The sequence below is a fragment of the Ochlerotatus camptorhynchus genome, unplaced genomic scaffold (assembly GCF_037179485.1).
Source record: "Ochlerotatus camptorhynchus isolate MF236.1 unplaced genomic scaffold, CSIRO-AGI_Acam_v1.1 ptg000298l, whole genome shotgun sequence".
Taxonomy (NCBI): domain Eukaryota; kingdom Metazoa; phylum Arthropoda; class Insecta; order Diptera; family Culicidae; genus Ochlerotatus; species Ochlerotatus camptorhynchus.
The window spans coordinates 44864-65996 of NW_027040786.1; the positions used below are offsets into that span (position 1 = coordinate 44864).

At 41.1% G+C, this 21133-nt stretch overlaps 1 protein-coding gene across 2 annotated transcripts in view; it reads right to left on the reverse strand.

Moving 5' to 3' along the window:
• LOC135706948 (serine protease easter-like) overlaps window positions 1-12534 on the reverse strand; it is a 28744-nt gene extending 16210 nt beyond the window's left edge. Inside the window, exons 1-3 of one of the 2 annotated variants that reach the window (XM_065228637.1) lie at window positions 12455-12534; window positions 12245-12399; window positions 11494-12142 (exon numbers count right to left, since the gene is read on the reverse strand). In XM_065228637.1, the coding sequence (XP_065084709.1) occupies window positions 11494-12142; window positions 12245-12399; window positions 12455-12524 (874 nt within the window). In that variant the 5' untranslated portion in view covers window positions 12525-12534. The remainder of the gene's footprint in view (window positions 1-11493; window positions 12143-12244; window positions 12400-12454) is intronic. The other variant, XM_065228638.1, reaches the window with a different exon arrangement.
• Between the last annotated feature and the right edge of the window lie 8599 nt (window positions 12535-21133).

A 21133-nucleotide genomic window follows, 5' to 3' on the forward strand; every position in this document is an offset into this window, starting at 1 on the left:
GTATTTCTCCTCTACTTTCGACGTTCACCATGTAGCCACGATTATCGTTTGCAGACGATCTGAAAGTTTTTCTGCGCATCCGCTCACTCGCCGACTGCCGTTCTCTCCAAAATCAGATTGACATCTTTGCTGACTGGTGTAGTCTAAACCGACTGGTGGTCAACCCAGCTAAGTGTACAGTTATTACTTTCTCACGCAAGAAACAACCGATTATTTTCAACTACAAACTACTAGGCACGACTATCGAACGGGTGCACTGCGTGAAAGACTTAGGCGTTTTTCTAGACTCAAAGCTGACATACTCACACCATATATCGTATGTCCAGAACGCTTGGCTTTGTCTTCAAGATTACTAAGAACTTCACGGACATTTATTGCTTGAAATCGCTCTATTGCTCTCTCGTACGATCTACGTTGGAATACTGCTCTGCTGTCTGGAGCCCGAACTACAATAATGGGGCCGAGCGAATTGAATCTGTTCAACGACGTTTTCTTCGCTTCGCGCTCCGGAAGCTGCCTTGGAGATACCCACTTCCAAGCTACGAGAATCGCTGCCAATTGATCAATATCGAGCCCTTACGTATCCGAAGAGATGTTTTCAGAGCCTTAACCATCGCCGATACTCTGCAAGGAAGAATCGACTGCGAAGCAATTCTGCAACAAGTGAACATTAATGTTCAACCTCGATCACTACGCAACAGTCTTATGCTGAGACTTCCACTTCTTCGAACTAATTATAGCATAGGGAGCGCTATTTACGGCTTGCAGCTAGTGTTCAACCGAGTAGCGTCGATGTTCGATTTCCACTTGACACGGAATATGCTTCGCCGAAGATTCTCTGCCTTTTTTGCTGACCAAAGGCGCTTGATACCCAACAGCTAAGCGTAAAATTTAATTTTTAGTAACTTGACAATGCTTTCCAAGCTATTTTCGTTTGTAACTGTAGTAACTGTAGTATATGTATGCCGTCTGTATAATCTGTACTTTTTTTACAACACATCATTGGGACTATTTCTAGTCTGTTGATGCAACCATAACAAATAAACAAATAAATATGGTCAGATTTCGCCCTTCAGATGCTGCCAATTCTACAACGTAAGCCATAAGAAAAAGAACTATACGGTTGTTATTTTGTCCAGCGCATCTATCACTGTACATAATAACTTCCTCCACGCATGCCGGTAGCCCTTTCAAATAATGCCACAAGCAAGATCCGATTTCTCTCGATCCCCGTTTTGCACGCGTTTCGTCCCAAATGTAACATACCGGAATATTTGCACCTATCTGGGTCTCATATACCGTAAGGTTATATGTATAAATTTGTCGGCTATAAAATGCTCGACCGCATGTGAGATAAGGTGTAGCAAGTTGCTTTTGAAGGTCGAAAGAAATTGTTCGCACCGACATATCCTGATCCGCCCGCTTTCGATCAGCTTTTTTCTCGTCATAGATACGTTGAGCAGCTTGCTGATGTGCCTCCTTCCGTGCGATTATCTGCTGTCGCTTTTCCTCGTCTGTCTCTACCTGAAGCTCGATTTTGAAGGTATCACATGCGTTGCATGTATCAATTTTTGGCTTTCTAAATTTGAGATTTAGGGAATTAAAGGCAAGCCGATAAGTATTATAATGGACTGGAATGAGATTGTCTTCTCCACACTGGTCTTGGTAAAGCTCATACATGCGCTGAATGGTCAAATCAGACGACAAGTAGAGTCGAGACGATTTCTCACGAGCGTAATGACTTTCTTCAGCTGGAAAAGACTTGATATGTTTGACGACGTAGTCGGCATGCTCTGGACTAATTTTTATTCGGGAACAATTGTTCTTCCGCTTATCATCTGCAGCAATTCCTTGTCCCAAAACAAGTTTATCAGCGAGACTACGAACTTTTCTATCCTTCAGGTCAAACGTAGCCATAAACATACGTTTGCAGACTTTTACGGGACCTCCAACGCCAGGTTGTCGATAAATTCGAGACCGGGTACGTCTTGAAACAAGAACCTAAAGGAATTAATGCAAAATGATTCATAAGTATACGTAATACCAAAAATCCTGTAAAAATACTATGTTATTACCTTCGGACGAACCGTATTAATAACGCTCATGTGACTGGACAAGAACTGATTTTGCCCCGATTGAGTCAATTCAAGAAGCGTAGCTAGCAGTTTCTTTCGGACCGGTTCAGAAAATTTGTCACAGCATCTCATCGGACATTCACACGGTGCTTGAACTTGTCTTGCTGGAACAACGCTTCCATCCATTCGTCTGTATGAAAGCCCTTTTTGTTTGAGGATTTTGTTGCTCTTCCGTACCTTTACTTTGTTTTTTTTTTTGTAGATGTTCTTCGCCGTCTGTGTGTTCATTCGCTTGATCTTCTCCAGCAGATGATATTCCAGTTTCATGGTCGAATAAGCGATCATTTTTGAATGTTTCGAAATATTCAAAAATCGAAAAGTCATTCAACAGACTTGCGTCACCGACTGGAAACCATTCTGGATCATTTTGATCATCCGAAAAATCATCATCAGATGCTGGTTCAGACTGCTTCATATTATTGCCAATCAGACTCGGGTGTTCAAATTGATCAACGTCAACTTTGGCTCCAAATTTCTCTACTTTACAGTATCCATCATGATCATGCCGTAGAACATGATGCTTGGTAGTGTTAAGCGAATCATTTTGCGGCGATTCGTGGTTTTCAAGATTTTTTTCGGGTATCAGGTCAGGTGAAACATTCTGTGATTCAATATTATTTGCACGTAGATCAAGAATCTCTGAAGCTCGATGGTGACCGGTAGAGCTAGGAGCAAGCACCTCGAAAGCTCGACGGTGACCGGTATAGCTGGGTTTGTCGGTTTTGGCTACCACCAAATTCAATGGCAATTCAGGATTGCAATTTTCATCTAACGAGAAGTCCAGTGCAAATGAAGCATGGCTCAAAGGAGTGGATGATGCGACGTGACGAAATGATGGTGCTTCTTTCCATTTATTGCTCTCATGCGAATCTGAATAGAAAAGGAATTAAACGGTTCAATAGTACATGAACTCAGACAATATAATTTGTAAAACTTACCAATACTGTCTCTCGAAGAAAGCTGACGTTTTCGCAGATAAACGAAAGACGTGATGGGAACGTTCTTCCCAAGCGTTTGGTCGAGGATCTGGGTGCATTAGATTGGTCCAGGGTCCCATGCAGTGATGGAAAAGTTCGTAAAAAAATCACTATGACTCGCGCACTTTTCCAACACTGGTCCCATGGAACTATCGTGGAATTTCTGCGAAGATGTCAAAAAGTTCCTATTACCGTTGACTAGCTCCTCCCGTCCTGATTGAGAAGACGACGAATGATATATACGAGGATCTGGAGAAGAAGCTTATGGTCTCAAAACACGACGGCAAAAACTCTTACTCGTCCTAATTGAGACGATAAAGTTTTTTCCCGTTTATTGTCGTCATCAAATTCTAAAAGGAAAAGAAAATAAAATAATTTATTGATATATACGTAAGTTCCGGATAACTTACTATTGCTTTCTCTAACGCAAGACTGACGACCGTTGGAAAACTGATTTGGGATATCGAGGACACGACCTTTCAAACTCCGGCATGGAGTAGAGTACTTCCGGTTTTGGTTGACTAATTCCTCTCGTTCTGATTGGAAACTCTGGGAAGAAGTGCAAAAGCTTCGATTCCCTGACCGATTCTCATCAGTTGCATCATCTCGTTCAGATTGAGCCGATAGAGTGCTTTCCCATTTCCCATGAGAATTGGGGGCATAGTTAAATATATGAAGTTTTGCAAACCTACCGTTACTGTTTCTTACAGAAGGCAGACGTCTGCAGCCGTCAGCGTTTGAAGAGTAATTTGAAATATCATTCAAAGCGACACAACTCAGATTAGCCCTGGGCTCCAAAACACGACTGTGGAAACTTGAAAGAGAAGACTTCGATTCCTGTTGATTGCTTCCTCGATTCCCGTTGACTGCTTCCTCTTCCTCTTTCTCTAATTTATCTGCTGCGGCTAAAAGTAATCACTTCGATCGGACCCTTTTTAAGGTAAAAATATTGAAAGTACATACCAAGCAGCAAGTCGAATGCGTGCATTTTATCTCGAAAGCTGATTATTTGTTCAAATAGTCGCTGAATTCCAATGAAAACGTTAAAAACATTCGAAAATATGCAGTAATCTGCAGAAGACCGTAGTACAAATTTGTATTGTTTTGATGGTTTTGTCAATTCAGACGTCAGATGAGTCAAACGTCTGAAGTAACAGTCAAGCACTCATAATGCGAATCTGTACATTGGACAATTTTCAGAACTCTGATTAAATAAAAAAAAGAGAAAGATATTAGGACGGCTGTTTTTGCAACACATGCACTGAAAGAAACGTGATAGTTTGCATCAATAAACTCGATTTGTTTACATTTGTTACTTTGGACCTTTTGAAAAGTTACGCGAGAGATTACTTCTGTTTACCATCATATATACGATGTAGCATTGATGGAGCCGTGAAATGAAATGAATATATCTTATGAAAGTTCACCTGGAAAAGTCAAAGATGCACATCAGTCTGATCGTAAAAACGTTTTCTTCTTCAATTCGAATGTTATATTGGACGGATTTCACGCAAGCTTGATGAAAATTATGATTTAATGCTTATTTTCACGAATTTTATATGCAGTCTGTCAACATTATCATCATCATGCAGTGGCGACATCTGCGTTGAGCTTTTGCGGCAATCTTCCAATGTTAGTGCCCTTGACAAAGTCAATTCACATGGCACATGGGTATATGAAAACAACGGTTACACAATATAGCACAGATTCTATCAATAGCACAAAATCTATCGATTGACCACTTTTACGGATGTTCCGGATCTTCCAGAAGACGGTGCCATGTCCATCCACATTATTTTTCTCTATCACAGTTTCAAATATTTTCGAAAAAAACGTGCAACTCTAGAATCAGTTTCGTAGATTGATCAATTTACGGATGTTACAGATCTGCCGGATGACCATTCCGTTGTCCCCAGGATCCTGCTGGCTAATTATGAATATTTGTTCCCATTAATCAAAATTATACATCTTAAGCCTTTCGAAGGTACCACACTTTTTTTTTAAATCATCAAGAAATGACTATGCTTTGTCAGTGCAAACTTGCCATTACACGTTTTAGGAGACTTCGTAGTCGGCGAAAAGTTTTTTGCCCACCGTAAAACTGGTTTTATTGATGTTAGTGCTAAGTAGTCAATTACTATCCGCGTCCACCCAAAACCACAGCGCTGCCTTCTGATAGTGTTGATAAGAATTAGATAAATTCTACAGTCAACACTCCCGTACTTGATGTCAATATTCTCCATAACTCGATGGAAATCCAGGCTACTTAGACAACTTTTCTCATAAAATTTTCCAAACTCAGTAGCTCGATGTCTTCTCTAACTAACTTCAATGCCGTCGACAGTTCTCTTCCTTCTTCTTTCCTTTATTTAACGTCGGTCTCTGTTCCGCAATCTAGTGCAAATCACCGACGGACATCGATTGCCATCCATTGACGGCAATCGAATGAGCAGGAAGGCAGCTTCCACACCTGCGTATGATATCGCACCCATTCAACACACATGCATGGGGCGGGACCAACGGCTTTACTTCCCTTCCGAAGGAAGACGTGACCAGAGATTTTTATGCCTCAGAAAAATCCCACCGACCTCGGCTGGGATTGAACCCAGACCCATTGGGGTGAGAAAGCAGTCACGCTTACCACTACACCACCGGCGCCGGCTCGTCGACAGTTCTCGTGGCTTTGCGTAGATGTGTAGGTGCACAGGCACTTTCTACATAATCGGATGATGGTGGCATGTCTCACCGGGTAGACAATTTCTTCTTGGAAACAATTGTCTGCGAATTGAGAGTGATGTTCTCTTTTATGGTGCTGAACCAGATGACTTTTTAGCTGTTAGGATTAGGTGACTAAAAATCTTTAAAAATATCTAGCCTAAAGCGTGCAGTTATGATCCGCGACGCCGATGTTATAAATTGATTTAGTATGTCCTAGAAATGTTCCAAATGTTGGTGATCAAGAAAGCACAACTAGCATTAGAGAGATTCCATCCAGAATGAGCTGAAAAAACCTGAAATCGTACTCGACCATCTTCGATTTGGATGATACTTTGCCCATATTTTCAGTATGATAGACCAAGTATTTTCCGCAGGAGAGGAGACCCTTTTGACTCAAGGGTAATTTTTGAAAAGGGCCTATGTGTTTTTACACAAATACTTTAAAAAAAAATTTAGTTCACAAATAGTTGGTTGTAGAAAAAAAATTAACTAAGAAGGAGTTGTAGGAAACTAATAAGGCTTTATAAAAAAAATATACACGGAATTTTTTTCTTCGTTTTTTTACAAAAAAAAATTAAAAATAAACCTCAAAATTCAAATAACAAAAAAAAAGGTATTTCTGATTTTTTTTTTGTATTTTTTAAATAAAAACTTGAATAGAAAGCAGAAGTCTTGAAAACAACTCTAGGATGGACAAACTTTCAATAAAAAAGTTTTTCTAAGAGCAACTTTTGAGGCATTTTTGAAAATTTTATTATTTACGGTAAAATGTTCAGTTTGATGTAAGTATGTGATTATAAAAATCATTTCAAACGATAGTGCACATATCGATAAACTTCCTAAATATAACCGTTTTCGAGATTTTTCAAATTTACTTTCATTGAAATCAATTTTTTGTAGTAAATAAGCCATTTTCATAAGTTAATCGTGATTTTCCATCAGCATTGATAAGTTTAGCAACATACACATATATTTACCTTCAATTTGTCTTTTGACGATTGAACGATCAGACAACCCGTTTAGAATTTACAGGGGAAATGTAAACACTATTATTTTAAATATAGAAACCAACACAAGTTAAGTTGCACTTATTTTCATTATTAAGCGTAGTTTCATCCTATTTAAGTTGTTAATATTGATGTACCTATCCATCTTTTTATTTTAGGTACATTATAATGTCTTCCATGGTATTTTTCATGAAAAAAAGAGCTTCTCTGGCAGAGTAGCTTCAATACCAGAACAATAATTATACCTGAATATCCAAATGGTACCTACGTTTCTATATAAGCATGACCTAGAGCATGACCATCCTTTTGAAAACAGACACCACTAAAAAAATCTTTTCGAGTGAACAAGTATAATTTGAATATGGAATTCAAGAAGGTCGAGTGTTGCAAGTATCGTTTCCTAATAAACGGTGTTCGTTAAAGCTTCGTAAATTATCCGAAAATTTGATTGAAAAACATAAGTTCCTAGAGAGGAAATTTAATTTGGATACATCTCTATCAATCTATGATACGCGTCGCTTGAATTTAAATAAAATCGAACCATGTGCTGAAAATCTGGAACTAAAAGTGCAACCGTCAGTCATGGACATCGCCATCTACATCTCGACATGGCCTCGAAGAAATACCATCAACTACGTCAATAACAACAGCATCATCTCAGGATAGTGGAGAGCAACAATTTTCCAGGACGCATAATATTGAGCTATTCAACAAGGGCATAGCTGGTATCAACGTATCGCCAATATCGACAAAAAAATTCTAGAATGTTAACTATCCCCGGAGAAAGTATATGGACATTACCAATGGCATTAAGAAACGCATCATCGGTTTTCAAGCGGAAGAAGATGACCTGGAGCATCTAAAATTGAAAGCTGTGGAACACACCCAGACAACCAGAAGTCGTATAATAATATACAGACAGTATCGTAAATTGCTACAGTTTTAGTCAAAATCGCATATAAGAAGGGCATACTTCGCATTATGTTTAAGTTAAATCGTATAGAATGCAAATTTCCGACCAATATGCGATGACTCATTTTTCCATCGTACTGTATCACAAATTAAATCGGATTACATCGTAAGACTTTTCAAAATGAATTTGTTATTACCGATTAAATCGTATATGATGTTAAATCAACTCGTTTAAAATTAAATTAAAATTTGCACGTATATGGCCTCCACTCCCCTACGTATAAGCCATTTCTTTGCATGATATACGAATTTTTTGTTTGTATATATGTTTGTATATCACGAAAACAACTTTGAATATACGTGCATTCTGGTTGTCTGGGCAATGAGATGATCGGACAACTGAAGGAGTGATTTGCTGATCCAGGTTCATCGAGAGACGATCAAATAAGGATTCTGACGATTTTGCCGAAATCTTGGTCAACACAAATGGTAATGGACATTGTATTGCAAGCTCGATGCTTGGCAAACGGGAAAGGAGTATTGGCCACCCCCAACGAAAGGTTAGGACACGGGTTTGATCCCGAAATTAAAAACGAGGTATTGCAGTTCTTCGAAAGCGACCAGATAAGCAGAGCCAAGCCAGGACTAAACGATTACGTTTCAGTGAAGAAGGAAGGTAAGAAGATTCATATTCAAAAGCGACTTTTAGTTTGTACATTGCGAGAAGTTTTTATTAAATTTCAAGAAGTTAGTAACAATAGCATTGGATTTAGTTCATTTGCAGCACTAAAACCAAAGCATTGCAAATTACTTGGTAGTTCAGGTTCTCACAATATTTGTGTTTGTACCATCCATGAAAATATTAATTTAATGCTTCATTGTTTTAGAAAATATTCATTCGAAAAAGATTTCAACCATTAATGAATATTATGCAGCTCATCATCCAGAACTAAACATTGTAACCTCCGCGAATGCGAACGTTGTCCAGGTCTCTCAGATTTTGAAAGAAATTTTTCAGAAAAAAAATCGAGGAACAGGGTATGTCTGAAATATGTTTTGAACAATGGGTTTCAACTGATCGATGTAGTTTAGAGAAACTTGTAAAACCAGTAGATGGATTTGTTCCTTATTTTTGCGAAAAGTTGGAAAAACTGGTATCCCATGATTATATTAAAACTCAGCAGTCCAGTTTCTTGAGAAATACAAAAAATACTCTTAAAAATAGAGAAGTTGTCATAATTTGTGATTTTTCCGAAAAAATATTCATTTGTTCTTCAAGATGCTGCTGGAATAATCAACAAGCTACTATTCATCCTTTTTGCATTTATTATTCAGAATCAGGTATAATTAAAAATTTAAGTTTGATCGTAATCTCTGAAGTTTTAAAACACGATACAATTGCGGTGCAAGTATTTATTTCAAAATTACTGACCTTTTTGCAAACAAAAATACAAGTAAAAAAAGCAATGTTTATGTCTGATGGAGCTGCATCCAAATATAAAAATTGCAAAAATTTTGCAAGTCTTTGTAAATTTAAAACGAAGTACAATATTGATGTTGAATGGCACTTTTTTGCAACTTCGCATGGCAAGGGACCATGTGACGCGATTGGTGGCACATTAAAACGAATGGCAAGGAACGCAAGTGTGGCTGTAGAACACGAACATCCAATCACAAGTGCAGCAGAGCTATATGCATGGGCTAACCAGAAGAGTAATGATTATTTTACAAAAATGTCATTTTGTTTTGTGTCACAAAAGGAATACGAACAGTGGGCTGCAGAATGGAAAAGCATTTTTGAAAAGGCCAAAACGATCCCAGGTACAAGAAAATATCACTGTATTGTTCCGATTTCCGAAAATAAAATATCAGCGAAACTATTTTCGAATGACGAAGAACGCACCTTCATAACATATAAAAACATGCCAATCAAAAGTTCATCAAATAAAAATATATCCAACGAAAAGGTTTATGTACACATTATTATTATTAAAGACGCTCGAAAGTAATTGTAATATGCAAATAAAAGCACATGGGTATTTCATTTATTTATCTTATTTATCTTATAAGTTTTAAACCAATTTTCCAATAGTCTATTGTTTCAAGGGTAAGTTGAAGGTAAGTACATGCATATCTTGCAAAACTTATCATATTTAATGGACAATCACGTATAACTTACGAAAAGGGCATATTTTCTACAAAAAATTGATTATGATGAAAGTAAATTTGAAATATATCGAAAACGGTTACATTTAGGAAGTTTATCGATTTGAGCACTATCGTTTGAAATGATTTTTATAATCATATACTAACATCAAACTGAACATTTTGCCGTAAATAATGAAAGTTTCAAAAATGCCTTAAAAGTTCCTCTTAGAAAAACTTTTTTATTAAAAGTTTGTCCATCCTGGAATTGTTTTCAAAACTTCTGCTTTCTATTCAAGTTTTTATTTAAAAAATACAAAAAAAAAATCAAAAATACCTTTTTTTTTGTTATTTGAATTTTGAGGTTTATTTTTAATTTTTTTTTTGTAAAAAAACGAAGAAAAAAATTCCGTGTATATTTTTTTTATAAAGCCTTATTAGTTTCCTACAACTCCTTCTTAGTTAATTTTTTTTCTACAACCAACTATTTGTGAACTAAATTTTTTTTTAAAGTATGTGTGTAAAAACACATAGGCCCTTTTCAAAAATTACCCTTGAGTCAAAAGGGTCTCCTCTCCTGCGGAAAATACTTGGTCTATCATACTGAAAATATGTGCCAAGTATCATCCAGATCGAAGATAGTCAAGTTTGGTGACTGACCGATTTGGCGTGGAATTGGTCATTATTAAATTGAAATTGCCTCTGCAAGACACTTCTGATCTAAAAGCTTATCCGTGTATTAACTATCTAAGAACGATTGCATAGCGTGAACCAATGAAATACATAAACGGTAATAGAAATCATAAATTATCAGTTCAGTTGCGTACTTCGAATGTTGGTATGCGTCGAACTCTTCAAATAACAAATATATTTTTGAAGTAATGAAATTGGGTTGTTAGCGGAATGCTTTAATAAAACAGCAAAATAGGGTTATCTTCCATTTAATTCCACTTAATTAATTTTGGTATCCATGACAGATACGTATTTCGACTACAATGTGCAGTCTTCATCAGTGCCATTCCCACTAAAGAACTTATCAAAATCTAACCCCCTTAAGTACTCATCCCCTAGGTATAAAAGTCAAGATCACAGGTATATAAATGAAACTACAATGTGTTGAATCGGAACCTACCTAACTAATTAAAACCAAAGATTTAAGTAAGCTAAAGGAGAAAAATCTATTCAACTCTCTAATAAGGAAAATCCCAAAGGCTTGGTAGCCATCATAATGAAGTAATGAAATTGGGTTGTTAGTTAATATATTTTTCTTGATTTACACATTAAAATTATCAATGGGCAACACTCACCCTCGGATATTAGCAATCGAAAATAAACCTCGAATCCATCTTTAATTTGCAATGAATGGTGTGGGAGACAGATCATAACCATATAAAATGTACAAATAACACCGTATTAGAATTCCAAATAATCGGTATGCAATCAATGAGTTGATTTCACCCCATTTTAATTTGAATTCCATAGTATCGTACCGGACGATTGACTCACCCACGACGATATTATGTATTTATGTGTGATATGTTCTGCTCGTTTCGACAAAAAAGGCATTTGGGGATAACATTTTTGCTACACAATACTCACTTTTCAACACTTTATTCGTGCTACAGCAAACATATGCAACTTGATCCAAATTCGTATAGCACCAATTATCTCTCACGTACTCTTCACTGTCGCTCGCATTGATAGCATCTTCACATCGATCCGATTCAACACAAATTCCCGATCTACCATTCACAGTGTTGCACTTCTTGCCGAGCTTAGTATCATATTGAACTTCGTTTGTGGGACAGCACATGTAGCTCACATCCTTTAGCTGATCACAACCCTCCACAAATGCATTGTACTCTTCCGGAACATGTTTGCTGTCTCCAATCAATCCACATCGACTCGGTGGAACGCACTTCCCTTTGTCTAGGAACGGAGTTTCACACGCGCGCCAGCCCAATTTTTTGGAAAATTTTAACGGAGCTTTCACGTCATCATCGCAGCACACAAAAACTTTACCGTTCTCCTCGTAGCAAAGGCTTTGCGTTAAATGAAGATGCAAGGTAGGATTATAGTTTCGCTGCAACTCCATGCTACAGTTGTAGATCGAAGGACACGATTCGATCGGGGTGCACGTTCCCTGTGCATAGCGAAATGAGAGACATGACCGGCGATTCCGATGTCTTTTTAAGCTGTGGAACTGTCTGTGGTCACGAGACTCATCAGCACAACAAATGTGAATGGACTGAAAAGGTATAAAGGAAGAGAATGAAACATAACAGCACAAATATAAAGTTCAACATTATCAACTAAAGGTCAATGATGAATTTTTTTACACTCTACTTACACCATCAAAGCCGCGATCACAAACTCTCGTTTCAAGATAATCGCTGTTTGGGTAAAATTGAAGATTCTGGTGGTTTGAAAAGGTTTCGTGACATTGCTCTACTGGAACGCATCTTCCTTGGATCGTAGGATCATTAGGCAAATGGCACGGTTTGACTGAAATATGAAACTTGATGTGAAATCAATCCTATAGTTACTGCACGACAATTACATTCACCACCGTGACATTCAGCACGTAAAACCAATATAAGAACTAGAAATGCCGACAGAGGCCAACTCATCTTGCACGGTTTAAATTTTGACTGTTTACGGATGGACGTTCGATCGAAGACTAGCGATCCTCATCGGGCACATGCAGAACCAGTTGAACAATCTCAAAAATTGAATACTCTAAAGCCATCCCACAAGAATACAAACACACATTAATCTCGCAGTTTTGTTTTTACAGTGTGTGCAGCTTCCAGCAAGTGTCCTGCTAATTGATACTGCTTATGTGGATTTGCATGGATTCTTTAAAGATTAAGCTTGGAATTCCCACACGATCGATGACTCGTTTAACGATCAGTGCAAGAAAACTGGTTTCGCTTTGCTGAAATGTTATGGTTAGCTAGACAGATAGGCTTTTTGTACTATCAATGTTTATTGATCATTTACATATTTTCAACCGTTTGTGATAATTGATTTAAATCATGTTCAGCTAATATTTTAATAGGGGAAATGCAGGTAATTTCAGCCTAAGTGTCCCTAATTTGGGCTCATACATAAATTAAGCAATCGACTAAATTTTCAATAGCAACCAAAAATATCCATTAGTAACGTCCCAATAACGCGTTCATCTAGATAAAATTGATAAATAGCAGATTTTAAGCGATGGGCCCAATCTTAGATCCATAGGCCAATATTAGAGACATTTCCCCTATATATAAACATAAAATATTGTCAGTAACGCTGCCGCTTCTACTTTTTTTTTGCTTCTAGTAAAGTGGGTAATTGGTAAACTCAAACGTGAAGTGTAATGTATAGAACTTTGAAATTTTTTTTGTCTTTATTAGAGAGATTTTTAGCCGTTGGCTAGTTCATCTCTATAAAATAGGGGGGTACTGCCTGCAAATTTTGTTACGGAATTGGCTTACAATTCACATGTATGTACTCAAATAGAAGTAATTACAACAGATTCCAGTAAAAGACTAACAATACAGGCAACGAAAAAAAAGCAATCTGGTACATCAAAGTTATGCAGGTTTCTGAAAGAGATCGGAGCTCCACCGTAGGAGGGATAATCCCCCGTCCGGCAGAGATGTCCCGTCAGCCAACCGTTAAAAGGGCCTAAATGTTGTTGTATAACCCAGCGTCCTTGAGGAAATGAATAACTGTCGCTAAAGTCGAAGGTTCGTCGCCCAGTATGTCCCTAATGCTGTTGGGAAGTGCGCACTGCTCCCGTAGATGTTGGTATTGTGGACACAGGCATAGGATGTGTTCCACCGATGCAGTGGTTCCGCAAACGTAGCACTTATTGGGGAACTGCGTACCACCAAAACTATGTGAGATCCTTGTATGGCCTGCCCTAAGACGAGAAACCACCTTCTGGTCCCGTAGTTTCGACATATCTGTCCACTTGCTCGTCGTTCCTTTGATTCTTCGGATGAAGAAGGCACCACTGGCCTCCACAATACCCTGTATCTAGGGGTGAGTCAGGGGTGATGTAAGGGCTTGTATCACGCTGTACGAATTGGATAGCACCAGTATGGGCCGGTCCGAGGGTGTTGTAACGGCAACAAAGATGGCCGCAGCTTCGGCGGAGAAAACCGAGCATTGTGGCGGTAGGCTGCTACTCATCGGTGCTGAAATTCCGGCTACTCAAATTCCGACCATGGCTCGGGTAAGCGATCCGTCCGTGTATATGTGGGCATGGGTTGGGTAGTCCGAGCCTAGCAGTTCGGCTACTGATCTCCTCAGCGCTGCAAAGTTGTCTCCAGCCTTGAACCTGCTCTTTATCCGACTCTCGATTTTTGGTGAAGGTATGCGCCAACTTTTGTCTCCGTACCAGTGGACCTTGGCCACTGGTTGGAGCTCCAAATTGGCAGCCATGCGGAGGAGTCTGTTCGTCTCATCGAGGAGAAAGATCCTGTCATTTCCGGAGGTCATTGCTGTAAAGGCAGCGGCTTGCGTTGCAATTGCTGCGGTTATACGATGGCGGAAGGACAGAATACCCGCTTCGATGCATGCGGCATCGGCGGGCGTTGACGGAAGAAGACCGGAGGCAATCCAAACGTAGGTATTGAAAGTTGGTGCTAGTATCTGCACGAGCTTTTCGGTGGCGATGCACGTCATCTCAAGACCGTACAGTAGTCGATAGTCGTATCGATGACGGCTCTTGCAACCCTGTAACCATAATTCTGAACAGCTAAAAGTTAGCCGAGACACGACCGAAGATCGTGCGATATTTACTCGATGTCGGATGCGACATGAAGCATGCAACAAACTCTATCTCGTTTGCTCTGTGACAATACGAGCAGCAGTGAATACATTGTGTCGCGAGTATAACCGCCTCTAATTGTGGGCAGCTCAGAATAAGCTGAGAAAACTCAGGCCTCTTTCGCCAATCGATCGTCAGTCGCAGCAGTTCAGTGTATTAGATAGTGAAGTAAAACAGAAGAATTGTACTCCCCATTGTACTGGGTCAGAAAAAGTTATACTATTGTTAAAAGTGAGTGAAAGCCAGAAGTGGCACAAGGCGCAATTATTAAATAGCCTAATTTTTATTCTCGTTAAAGAACTGCTCCTCTTTTGTAAAACCAGATCGGTTTTAGAAAGATCCTGAAATTTGCAGGATTATAGAAAGCATCAGGCAGGAAAAACCTTTGAGATTAGTAGTGCTGACAACCAGTGGTAAGACGATTTCGTGGTTCGTTTGAAGGTTGTTTAAACCTTCGAACGAAGGTTTTTTTGTTCGGTCTAAATTCGCAGGCTCGAGACTTTTCTCCACACCGAAAGCGCCACGCGGGAAGACCAAGCTAGTGCTAGTGATCTAACCTCCTATAGGAAGGAGAGCCACCTCGTGGACACATAGTGTTCGCTTAGTGCACTGCCATTAGTAGTCCGTAGGGGACCACGCTAACTCCCTGAGCCATAGGACGCAGAGTGAGAGTGTTCGAAGACTTCGAATTTGTTCGTCGTACGCTTGGCCGTGCTCACCGGTCCGATCTGATCCGTAGGGACCCCAGCCAAGGTCCTGAGCCAAAGGAATTCCGACACTCCTCATCTGTTACCGCATGCTTCAGTCCGTAGGGGCCAACATCAATCGCCCTGAGCCATAGGATGCAACCGTCGCGCGAAACGACCTCAGTCGCCCTTTCAGACCGTGCTCACTCACCGGTCTTGCCGATCCGTAAGGGTTACACGTCACAAACCCCGAGTCAGTGGACGAGCAACGGACGGTTGGATAGGAATAGTTCCCCGCCACGTGGTATCGCTTTCATCATCCTTTCGGTGTGTCACCCTGCGTCAGACTTGGGAAAACACCCACCGGCACTGCGAGCCGTGCAAGAATATTGCTCCCCGTTCAAAGCTAACGCGCACTCGGTTTCGGTACCTCTTGTCGGCTCGCCACCGATACGAACAAGAAACCTGAACGCGGAGCCGTTTTATTCGGCTTGGTGCCGTGCTATGGTTATTCGGTGCGCTCCGTGCGGCTCCGTGTCAGGGTCCGGTGCCAGACAGAATGCAGTGCTTCTTCTTCTTTTTTCCACTATCGCAGTCTGCCAATTTTTTTTTCGTTCCTTTTCTAATTGACCTTTCCGGCGATACTGTACCTCTTTACTCCTATGAGAAAACCCCACAAACAACTGTCATTATGTGCGTGAAGCATGGCGGGCTGTTCCGTTCTCTGTCGCTCAAATGAAAAATCTCAAAGGCGCTGTTCATTAACTACGTATACAGTTTTTTGGGATTCTTGACCCCCTGAAATTTTAAAATTTGTTTAAACCGTGGAAAATTGCCAAGCCCCCCCCCCTCCATTGTCTACGTAGTTTATGAACAGCACCTAAGGAACTATAACTCTGTGAAGAGCCAATGCCGTCAATGCGAATTAATGTAACAGCGATTTTCTCCATGTAGCATTAATGCGGCAAATATTATTGCCTTAAAACCATATTTTTTTCCCGCAAAGGTCAATTAAGAGTTAATTTTGTTGTTCTTTTTTTCACTGGTGAATACAATTTGCTTCACTATAACGTTGTTTAGAAAACTTTCTCTAGTTTACGCAGCGTGGCACAATATGTACCAAACATAATCGTAGACGAGAATTGGCGTTGACGGCGACTCTATAGCTCTTTACTCCTATGAGAAAATCCATAAGCAAACGTCAGACTGCGCGTGAAACATGGCAGACTTTGTACTATCCTTTCACTCCACCGAAAATTCCCATCAGAAAATGTCTATATTTGCCGGAAGAGAAAATTTTTCGACGGTGCCAACGAAAATGGTCAACACATCCGTATCCGAACGGACCCTGTTCCTGTCGAGAGAAATGACAGACGCAATTAAGAACGCGTTTTAAGTTTGCTTAGCACCATGGATTCTTATGTAAAGGGAAAACCTGCTTGCCCATTTTTCTAATTCGAGTTCATCGAGTATAATGAAACTATGAGCTACTTGCTACCACTTCCATTGAAAAACTCAGTTTTGACAAAAACGCAAATGGGACCGAGTATAGCGCAACACCAACAACGAACGATACGAAATCATGAGCGGTTCGTTGGCTCCGTGCCGCACGGTGGCGAGCCGAAGCCCGTAGCACCGCGTTCGGGTTTCTCTTTTGGTTCGGTGGCGTGCCAACATGTTGCACCGACACCGGGTGCTTTATCGAAGAAACCCAGTGCTGTGCATACATGAGTAGGTTGCCACCGAGCCGCACCGAGCGGTGTTTTTACCAAGTCTGCCCTGCGTACAACAACCTGCATGCTTGGTTTCGAGTTTGGTGAATAGTACCATCGTTATCCATCGGTGTTCGCTGTGGGCGAACGAAACGCCTAAGCCAGACCAGCCGCATCAAACAAGCCAATCCACTATGGGCAAAAATGGGTCCAAAATTACCCAAAATTCAATATCTCAACAGCACGCTGAATTCCGGCCATGAAAAATAACTTTTCCGAAGGGAAATTGTCCCGGGAATCGATTGCACGTGGTCCCATAGACCGGAGAGCCTTGCAGGTATGTTTTTTGGACCATTTTACCCCATTTTCCCCTACTTTTTGGAGGAAATGTTTTTTTACAGCTCTATTTTTCGTAAAACATAAGCACTTTATGCATGGTTTGAGAATACTATGTCTTTAAACAACAGTTCATGAGATATTAGGGGAATACTGGGTACACTGTATAGGGGAGTAAGGGGTCAATGTGAAAATACAATCAATGTTTTTTAATACAAAATCAATTCTTTTAAATATCATAATACTTTTTTCTGAATTTTTTTTTTTTAATTAACTTTTATTTGGTATTTTGAGTTCCGTCATCAGCCAAACAGTTCAAAAGTTATAAGTTTTTGAAAAAAATCGAGAAAAAAAATTTTTGTTTTTGACCGCCCTAATATATAAACAGTCACCCTAATGACAAAATACAACATATGGGTCTGATATGTTGTGATAAGGAACAAAACTACTAATTTTTACAAAATTCTGAGAACCACTCTATCGTTTTGCTGTATACAGACAAAAAAAGTGAAAACTCTTTTAAAACAGATAGCAGTAAATTAAAACTTATATAACCCCAATTTACCTTAAAATTTCGAAAAAAAATCTTATTATTGCAGGCAACCTTTGGGGTCATTCAAACAATCGCATCGTTCAACATTTATATGAATTAAAATAAATTTAGCGAGGGTTCACTTTTACCCCTTACTCCCTTATAAAGTGTACCCCGTATTCCCCTAATATCTCATGAACTGTTGTTTAAAGACATAGTATTCTAAAACCATGCATAAAGTGCTTATGTTTTACGAAAAATAGAGCTGTGAAAAAACATTTCCTCCAAAAAGTAGGTGAAAATGGGGTAAAATGGTCCAAAACACATACCTACAAGGCTCTCCGGTTTATGGGACTACGTGCAATCGATTCCCCGGACGATTTCCCTTCGGAAAAGTCGTTTTTCATAGCCGGAATTTAGCGTGCTGTTGAGATATTGAATTTTGGGTAATTTTTGACCCATTTTTGCCCATAGTGCAATCCTTGGTACGTCCGTGGTGGGACAGGCGAGTATCTTCAGAAGCCGGCTTCCGTCAAGTTGTCTGCGGCCTATCGCCACGAGTAGCAAGAGTCGCCTGCGGCCCATCGCCGTATATACCAGTTCGCTTGCGGCATACCGTCGCTAATATCATCGTCGACTGCGGCACTCCTGCCGCTGCAATCAACGTGTCGGTGGCCTCGCACCGCTAGGACCTGCCCATCGTAGGCCGACAACAGATCGGCGAGAGAAGGATAACTGTTGTCTCGACGTTTCAACCATCCTTTGCGGCTTCGTCGTGCATCGTGCGACTTTCATCGCCACGCCTTTCAGCAACAACATCAGTGTCACGTCACACTACGGCGTCTTGGTTGTCCAGCAGATGATACAGGTTAGACTTTCACTATTTTCTCTCTCTAAAATCAATCAAATGGCCAGATGATGAAATTATATACGCAATCCCAAATGTGAGATTATCCAGCATGCATTGAATATAAGCTTAAAATGAGTGAGCATTAGTTTTTGTGAGCGATGCTCGATTGTGTGGAAGATCCTTGAGTTATTGAGTCCGATTACTACAGTTTTCGCATAATTTTGAGACGGATATTCAGTGCCGTTCGTCCGTCAGTAGAGTACTTGAGATTGGGTCGCGTTTTGCCTTTTACCTACCCTGAATGATCTAGTCGGGTTCGAACGCGCAACTTCGCATCATACCCCTTATTTGGAGTATTGTTGGCACTTCAGCGAAGTTTGTACAGCAGAAAGGCAATGATCAGTGTCTGCTCGGCCGGTTTTTTTTGGTGTTTAGTCTGTTTGGTTCAGCAATCGCCCTAGAGCAACCCTGATCGCGTTACAACCCGGAAACGAGTGTCGCGATTGTTAGACCGGTGGGGATGAGAGATGGTGCGGATCAAGTTGATCCTACTGCGGCAGTCGTTCTTGATCGCCTTAAAGTGCTGCTCGAAGTTGAGAGACCGGCCAACAAGTACCCCCAGAATACGGACCGTCTTCTTCAGTGGTATGGGCTGGCTTTGAACTTTGATAGGTCGCCCGCTGACACGGTGCCGGGATGGACACACGTGGTACCTGACGCTTTTGGTGTCCGAAAGCTGGAAACCTACCGCGCTGACCCACCTGGCTACAGTGGAGACTGCTGCCTGGGCCTTGATCCTGTTACGTGCTGCTGTTGGGCCGGTAGTTACGATAAGTACATCGTCAGCATACACGAAAAGGTAAACATTTTTCGGCAGTCCTCCGAAAACTCCGTTCATGGCTACAAAGAAGAGGGTAACGGCGATAACTGAACCTTGTGGGACGCCCGTCTCTTCTCTGAAAAGCTGGGACCTCGTGTTGCCAACTGCGACTCTGAAAGAACGATCAGCAAGGAAATTTTTCGACATATCCGTGAAGGCGCTTTACACGGCGAAGTGCTTTACGCGCCGGGCTTTAACGGCTTTTCTCGTATCTTCATTCCACCAGCGTAGCGCTTTTCGCCCCGGACCGCTGCTGGTCTTTGGGATGGTTGCTGTTGCCGCTTCGTATACCACTTCTGAAAAGTCTTCAATGCTGTTCGGATTACGCTGTAGTAACAAGGACTGAAAGGCTTCACCTTAGCTATCCCAGGCCGCTTGTTCATAGCGCCATTGAGGCCTCCGTGTTTCCATCCGGATGGTGACGGTCGAAAGTTGAACTTTGATGGGGTAGTGGTCACTGCCATAGAGATCCGTGTTCGCGCTCCACTGAGTTTTGCCGGCAAGGCAGCGGCTGACAGCAGGATGGCAGAAGTGTACCGTCTGTTAAAGTACGTGGACACACCGTCATTCAGAATCACAATGTCTTCCTTCTCGGAAATATCGACCAGGGTAACACCTCGAGAGTCAGAGCGGGGGTAGCACCAGCTTGGGTGGTGCCCGTTCAGATCCCCAACCAGGATGCGCGGTTTCGGTAGTTTAACTATGGCTTCGCTGAGTTGAGCCGTCCGCATGACAGGTATGCACATGCAACGGAGATGTTCGCAGGTGCCGCTAGCTGAACACCAAGTATGGGAAGCTCAGAGTTCATATCGACAACCTGGAAAGGTATCGTCTTCAAAACCCCAATGGCCACGGAGTGCCGGAAGTTGTTTCCCCGTTTTGCTGTCCACGTATACTTGCCGCCTAGAGAGCAGTTCATTTGGTCGGTTGTCGCTTTGTTAGTTTCCTGGAGTGCGATGATCCAGGGGGATCGTTGTGGCAAAAAAGCTCTAGATCATCAATGTGGTTCAGGAAGCCGTTAATGTTCCACTGCGGGATGAAGTATACTGGCTTGGGCAGTGCAGGAGTGGGGTTAGAGCGCGCCGATTCTTGAATCAGACTTGACTCCCTCTTCGTCCATAGGGGGACGAGCGTTTCCGCCCTTGTGCGTCCCTCTTCCAGACCTCCCCCGGCGAAGGGGGGTTATCGTCAGTTCCGGTGTGGGAATGGCGTCCGCACCAACGGGGCCCCAACTACCGGGGCTATCGCTGGGATCTTTTTTTGTTCCTTTGTCCGCGGGCCGCAGAGGTGGTCCGGCAGTTCCGGTGGGGTTATTCGGTGCCCTGCGTGCCCGAAGCACTCATTACTTCGACTGGTTGGCTCGGGCGCCGAGAAGTGTCCGAAGATTCCGGTTGGGGTATAGCTTCCAGTTTAACGGT